Here is a 7,631-nt window from a genome sequence, read left to right as displayed (position 1 = left end):
AGAAAAGGGCCACCTCATTGAGAGGTTCCCCACAAACCCCCCCGGTCCCCAAAGGCAAGTAAAAAAAAAAAAAAAAAAAAAAAATGCGGGCAGGAAGTCGTGTCAGTCACCTAGAAACTGGCTGACTTTAACAGCGCCTCCTGTTGCTTGCTTGGCCACGTAGAGGCTTTTGGTCACGGTGGGGCTCACGTCGGTGGGCTTGTCCTCTGGAGTGATGTGTTCCCTGAGCTTAGACGCCCCTTTCTGTATAGCCTTGCCTGTGTACTCAGCCCCTTTGACCAAACCCCAGCTTAACCAGGAAGCACCTAAGGAGATCAAAGAGGGTCTGCCTCGATGCACTTCTGAGCATTGAAATTTCACACAAATAAAAGTATGTAGATGCTGGAATTTAAGGACAGAACATGACCTCACCAGTTAAGATCCCACTCGCCACTTTTTCACTCCACTCAGGCAAAGATTTCTCCTCCTCGGTTTCTGCAGACGCCGCCTCATCAGCTGCAGGTGGTCTCTCCCTCTCCTCAGGTGCAGCAATGGATACCTTCTGACTGAGATTAACAGAGTCTGCAGCTTCATCTGGGGCCTGACCAAACACACACATGTATTAGTAAGCAACTGAAAAACGACCAAACGCTGTATGAAAATAATCTGTTTTCAGTCCAATTCGTTGGAAGAAAAATAAATCTGGCTCCCAGTTAATCCAGTATAGAAAACAGAGAGCGTCACAGAACACAACAGCTCCTCTCATTCTAGGGTTCTCATCACAAAGCACCATCTGTCCACCCCAAACAGACAGCCGTTTTCAAAAAAGGCAGAGCAAAGTTGGAGCTGAAAATCAAGTCTTCTGCTTATACTAAAAATAAAAAAAGCTTACTCTTTGACAGGATACTACATCCATTAGAGAAGATATCTACCCTGACTGCATTCGAGGAACACGACCTTGTCTGGCATTACTCTGAAGCGGCATCTCTCCTTCCACAAAGACTGAATTGACGTTTGTCTTTCAGCTGAGGCTCTAAGCTTGTTTGAAGTGCTGCAGATAAGAGCATTATGCCTGATTAATTCTCCTCACCTGCCAGTATCAAATCCCCTCTCTGCTGAGGCAGGGGTAACTTCAGGAGGGACGCCAGATCAGAAGTAAGTAGGACCAGGCGTTTCTTGCTAGGTTAACGTGATTTACAGAAAAATTGGGAATCGTCTTCGGTCAGCAGACTTTACATGTCCTGAGTACAACAAAAAAATATTTTGCTCTTTTCCATTAAGAGTCAAGTAAATGCCAAAAATGCAAATATTTCATAGTCTTATGACGTTCCTTCCAAAGTACCCTCAGGCTTTAATGTTTATTAGGATTTTATGTGATAAACTAATGCATACTCATACAATCTGTACAGTGGTATACATTTGTATAACCAAACCCTAAATAAAATCCAGAGAGATTAACTGCCTTCAAAAGTCACAACCTCATTAGTAAATAGAGTCCGAATGCGAGTAATTTAATATCAGTACAAATCCAGCTGTTCTGTAGAGACCTCAGAGTGGACAAAGTCATAAAAACCCAGGAACATGGCAGGTCAGGGATACAGTGGTGAAGAAGTTTATGAAAATTTGCTTCAGTGTCACCATCCTATATGAATATTGCCGTTATGGCTGGTAACCAATGTTCTTATACATTTCATTATCCTTTCGTCAACTTGGGGGGGGGGTGGAATGACCACGTCGCTGACACCACTGCTCCTCTGCTTCAGTTAAACTCCCATCAATCTTGTGTAGCCTCACTGTCACATGACCAAACTCCTTCCCTCCCTCTTCAGAAACAAATGGCAACAAGATGAAAATAAATGTTGGTTGTTAGCAGCAATCAGGTTTTATTTATCGAACCAATACGTTAAAAAAAAAGACTAAAACATTAGAAATTTATTTTTGTATTTGAACAAGAAGGTTGTTTGTAAAATGAAAAAGGCATGTGTCAAAAGGTACCGTTTTTCATTTACATCATTATAAAAATCTGCAAGTATATTTATGCCCAATTAAAAAGTCTTTATTAGCATTACAACAATAAAACCCTTCTTTTAACTGCTGGCCAGTTTTTGGCAGGGTTTCACTGGTATATTGATGAGGCATCTTGGATGATTAGCCATTTAAGGTTGTGCTTCCCTCCCTGCCATCACACACTTAGCTTGCCAGTGAGCTGGAGCAGATGCATGGTAAACAAAGCTCAGAGTTGGGCTAGAAATTGTAACTAGTGATCAAAGTGTTGACTTTCAAAGTACAGAGATGAGAACATTTTAAATGCCCGTTGTGTGTCCAAGTTATGCGTCACTTTCCTAGAATAGCTCTCTGTGCCTCCCAGCAGCACAAGAGGATTTGCTAAAAGCAAATTGTGTAAATGTTCCCTGGTGACTTTCAACACCGAGAAGCACAACAGGAATAAATGACAGCAAGTTAGTGATACACATCTAGAAATGCAACCTTGCCAGATTTGTGCATGCATTTTGAAAATATGTATACATTTTTAAATAATCAAATGGTATTGATGCAGACATTACACTGACCTGAACCCTGAGGTCTGTCATCTGAGAGAGCAGGTTCTTAAACAAGGCTCGGTCTGCTGCCGGGAGCTCAGATGACAACACGACCCCGACATAGTAACCCGGTGCCGGCGCCATCATGTCCGGAAACATAAAAACTCCGGTGTTACACTCCAGCACTGGAGAGTTCACAGACATGAGAGGGTAGAGCCAGTCACACACCTGTCATGACGAAAAGGACAGTTAGGAAAACACCTGGAAGTGACACAAGAGATGGTGGTTTGCCTCCATTTATGACAAAACACAACGGAGGGCAAATTTACACAGAAGTAAATATTACAGGGAGAGGTTGTTTTTAGGGCTTTACTCAAACTTGATTTAGAGAACACTGCTGTCTTCTGATTGCTGCATGTCTAACAAGGTTACAGCATAACAGGATAAGCAGGGTTTATTCCCCCTCACTCATGTGAATCGCTGATGTCAGAGTGTAACAGAAGGACAACGGGGAAATTCCCCAGTAAAGAGGAAAATTTCAGGCTCATGACCCAGCAGGAAGACAAAAAAAAAAAAAAAAAAAAAAAAAAAAAATAATTTAACACATTACATTTATTCTGTCCTGGCTCAATCTGTGTTTTCAGTTATAAACTAATTTATTGACATACTTTTGATTAGTTTGTCTTATCAGGGTGTAGTGTGCACACACAGCCTCCATGTTAAACAAATCAATTTAGTGGTCGACAGATCAAACAACTACTAAAACAAACCAATAACGTTGGCTCGAGAGGCCCAAGCTTTGCTTAAATGCATTATTCCTTTTCATTGTCTCTGGATGCCATGTACCAGTAATCAAAACTCTAAAACCCAGATTCAAAGCATTTAGTGATTAGGAACAGTGCGACGGGTCTAATCCTGACCTGGTATTCTTTGCTGGATGACATCATAGTCAATGGGATTAAGGTACTCCATGATGTTTACACAAGGCAAGGAATATTGATCATTAACAAACCAATGTCCTACCCCAGTCAAACAGATCTGGAGTCCATCTTAAAGTCAGATTACAGGCCACAAGACGGACTAAAATCAGACGGTGACACAGCAGTAAGTCGTTTAGACCTGTTGCATCACACAGGTCTACGAAGGTGGCCTATAATCATCATTATCTGAGGCTCTGTATAAAGATGGCGTTCCGTCCTACCTGCAGAAATGCTGGCGGTCTACTGGGCATCCTGTCCGAGGGATCACTGGTGAACTTTACCAGCCGCAGGTAGCCGGGGTATGATGGGGCGCTTACTTGCCCCTCGGGTGTGACAAAGAATATCTGAACACCATTAGGGATGTAAAGCAGCTCTTCCCCGTCCTCACCCACACTCTGAGGAGATGACGAGGAAGTAGACGTACGACTATAGAAATCATCCCCGACCACTGACATCTCTCCTGATTCTGTGCCATAAGAGATAGAGACATGGCCATCAGCAGCCTGAGGAGAGTAAGCTGGTGGTTGCTCAGCTGGAACCACCGGAGTATGGCTCGCAGCTACGCCTCTTGCAGCTCCTGTGGCTAGGCATGGCGGGGCTGGTCTTTCTGGCTTTGCTTTGGTGTCGAGCTTTGGATAGAGACCTCCAGAAGACACGTGTGCACCACTGGAACTCTGTGTGGGTGCAGACTCGAGGTCAGAACTGGTCTCCAGCATGGCAAGGCGTGTGGTGATGTTGTTCAGCGTTTCCTGCATCTTCTGCTGCATTCGCTGGGCCGATTCCCAGGAGCTGCCAACACACTCCTCGCCCCGAGAAGGCACGCTGATGCCCCTGAGAAGATGCTGTCGGCCTCGCTTGTAGAACTCCAGAGCCTGAGACTTTTCCCCAGCTTCATCTGCTGACAGTCCTTTATTGATGCACTCAAACCCGCTTTCATAGCCATCTTTGATCACTTGGAGTCTGGCATTATCAAATGCATCTTGTTTGGCCTTCTCCATGCCCTCTGTCACAAGGAATTTCAGACATTTTAGAAGCATAAACAATCAACAGCACTAATGGTATTGATATAACCTTTAAACTTTACTTTAAGGCATCAAGTTGCTCAATACTTTACTGGTACTACCTACGCGACACATGCTATATAAATGTCTAAAATGTTCTTATTAGGGTCTCAACATGCTAATCCTGGTGGTTAAACTCAAGCCCACTACAACTAACATGTCAGTATAAACAAAATAGGCTTTAAGGCCTGGATTTAAGAAGTCAGCACTTACTCTGTTAACATGACATTGACAGCTAATATATCCGAGTGACTTCATTAGCATGCGCAGCTTCTTACCTTAGCGGGTCAAGTATCTGTGAACAGCTCAACTAGCAACTAGCCGTCGTCTTATCTGTCTTTTATTTCAGGTACTGAATAGTATTAGCTCGAACAGACACACCTGGTCGCTAAAGTTAAGTGGATTCTGCTGTTTGACGACTCCCACCAGTAAAGAGCTGTATTTTGATGTGGCAACACGTACCCATGACCCTTCGAAGCAAAACTGCAGTGACTGGAAAAGTGACGTTATCATTACATTTCCTAGTGGAACTGTGGTTTTATTGTGAAAGTATTACCAGGAAGTACTTGAAGTCCCATGAGTCGAGAAGTGATTATTTTCGCAGTTCTTCATTGTGACCACTGAAAGGCAGCAAAAAGTAACACTATGAGTTGAATTGCCATCTGACATCTTTCTCTCTCACAAACCATTATAGCAAGCAAACTAACTATACAAGGTTTTACGACTCTATACAAAATTTGTTGTGGCAAAAGTGGCTAACTTGTAAAGGGTGTTAGTCTCTGATTCCTGCCGCCATCTTGTGGTCATTATCTTAACTGCAACACACCATTTGTTTTATTTTTTTTTATTTTTTTTTTAGTTTTGCTGTTTTAGGGAAATACTTTCAGAATAAATGCCTGAAACGCAGATGGACGGAAGTGAATGGACCTGCAGGTTTAATCTCATTGAATGCCTCACTGATGTCAAAGCTGGTTATTCAGGAATTAAGTTGAATGTGGTCAAACCTCTATTACGGTGTACATTTTAGGACATCCTCGGGTTGCGAAGACTTTTTATTCTGATTCCCAGAGGTCCTGACTATCTGAAATGGCTCTCCATAAACAGGAAGTGCTAGTCAAATACTAGATTGTAAATTGCCTTTCAACATTACAGCGATTCATTAGCTGCGTGAGTACACCAGAAAAGATTTTCATATAAACTTCAAATCAGAAGATAACTTAGTTAAAATTTGCTCTATGGTCTGAAATGAATGTTATTTTTGGAAACTTCAACATTTACAACTGAGCTTTTCGGGGGAAAAAATCGCTTTAAGCCTTAAAGTACTCTTTTAACCTGAATTCAATCACTGCCCTCTTGCGGTCTTACATGTAACTGCAGCACTATTCGTTTGTTATTTCAATGAAGCAGAGTTATCTCTAACAGATTTGCTTCTTGCCATTATTACAGAGTGCTAATGGTAAACACACGAAGACACAGAAATTATATTTAAATATAAAATAGAAATAGTCTATCAGAGGTGTCAAACTTATTTTCATTTTAGGCCATACCAATCAAGATCATAAATATACAGAATGTATTGACGAACCCCATGAACAAACTGTTAAAATATTAATAAATTGTTGCCTCTGCATTCAATGAGTGTCTCACGAAATATATAATACTGAACATCTTTTCACATAGATGCAATTTGGCAGTACAGATAAAAAACAGTTTTAATTTGATTGATAGTATTTAAACACACAGCTGTTTTTTGAAGGTTGTTTTTGTATCACTCTACAGGTCCACACAAAAAAGAAAACTGGCGAGCGGGATTTAGAACTTGAGTTTGACAAATATGGCATTTATTGTCTCACAGAGTGGAAATTCACCTCAATTAAGCTTTGTGTATACTGCCTTCAAGATCTGTAGAGGGTGCCAAATCCTATCTTAAATCAGGATGTCTAGTCAAACATGGGCAACATAAGGCTTGTGGTTTGAGTAAATCCAAACCTTTTAGAGAAATTACATCAATATATTTACTCTAAGCTTATAAAATAATGCTATCTCCAATGACTACTAACTGACTTTTTCATAAGCAGATAGACATCAATTTGATCAGGATAATAAAAGCAACATGAATATTTAACCACTGAAGTGTTAGAAGTAATTGATCCAGTGCCTGATTTACTTTCCTCATCGTTACCAGATTTTTCCTGTGATAGATACTCTGAGCCTGAAGGCAATGTGATAAACATCAGTCTCATCTCGCCTTCACTTTGACAGGTTTCCAACATCCATCATGCGCAGATACCACAGAGCTGGGACTGGACACGCTCTTCACACATGTGGAGTACAGAAGGACCTTAGTTCACTTCTGTGTCCGGTTTAAATCTCTTAGGCCAAATATTGGACATTCTAATTTAAATATTCTTAGAATAAAATAGGCAGCTCCTAAAATTTTATTTCTCTAAAATTTACATACATACGGTAACTCTGATGTGCATGAAATTAAACTGTTGTACAGAAAGTAGATGGCATGTCTCCCTGTTGTTGGCTGTTTTAACAGACTTTTTAAAAGAATCTTAAAGGAAGCTGTAAATTTACAACATTTTCTCATGGTGAGTAGAACAATGGTTAATGTGCGTAAGTGAAACAAGCTGCTAATACATGTACTGTGTTCTTGCTGTTAGTTGACATATGAGCACCATATGTTCAGCTCAGCCAGTTGGGACACTAATCTCTTTACAGGAGAAGATGCAGCTGGCCGTTGCTAGTGAATTTTTTCTATTTTTTTTTTTATTTTATCTGTCCTCTCTCTTTTTTAATTCTTTATTCTCTCTGCAAATTGTTTAAATTTTAAAGAAAGACTGATTTCATTATTCCAGTTAATGCCTGCTACTGAAACAGATGATGAAACCCAGTGAGGAATGAGGAACGCAGCCAATTTTAAATGATGAGCAGGCAGTGTACTGCTGGTGCTCGGTTGTTTGTCAGGAGTTTCAGAGTCGACCTTTTTCAGAACGTACACTGGGTTACAGATGAAGATATAATTAAAATTGCAATAATGTTGTTAACTTACTTTTGGATAATTT

The 7,631-nt window shown here is 40.8% G+C and overlaps 1 protein-coding gene across 1 annotated transcript; it reads right to left on the bottom strand.

Moving 5' to 3' along the window:
• Positions 1-75: 75 nt before the first annotated feature.
• On the bottom strand, positions 76-5,010 carry LOC106941213 (spartin-like). Its single transcript, XM_015024155.1, has 5 exons — positions 4,839-5,010; positions 3,721-4,502; positions 2,550-2,747; positions 412-580; positions 76-305 (listed from the first exon to the last, which is right to left on the bottom strand). Exons 2-5 carry the CDS (start codon positions 4,495-4,497, stop codon positions 103-105), a joined length of 1,347 nt encoding a protein of 448 aa, XP_014879641.1. The 5' UTR covers positions 4,498-4,502; positions 4,839-5,010; the 3' UTR covers positions 76-102.
• Positions 5,011-7,631: the final 2,621 nt, after the last annotated feature.

Source organism: Poecilia latipinna, unplaced genomic scaffold (genome assembly GCF_001443285.1).
Source record: "Poecilia latipinna isolate Pla-1442-1.1 unplaced genomic scaffold, P_latipinna-1.0 Scaffold3551, whole genome shotgun sequence".
NCBI classification, from domain to species: domain Eukaryota; kingdom Metazoa; phylum Chordata; class Actinopteri; order Cyprinodontiformes; family Poeciliidae; genus Poecilia; species Poecilia latipinna.
This window is presented reverse-complemented; position numbering and strand designations above follow the sequence as displayed.

Coding starts and splice junctions, on each gene's coding strand:
- LOC106941213 (XM_015024155.1), bottom strand. CDS start 4,497: ATGGAGAAGGCCAAACAAGATGCATTTGATAATGCCAGACTCCAAGTG. Junction 581..2,549: donor TGACAGACCTCAGGGTTCAG/GTCAGTGTAATG, acceptor GTGTTTGGTCAG/GCCCCAGATGAAGCTGCAGA. Junction 306..411: donor GGCGAGTGGGATCTTAACTG/GTGAGGTCATGT, acceptor TGATCTCCTTAG/GTGCTTCCTGGTTAAGCTGG.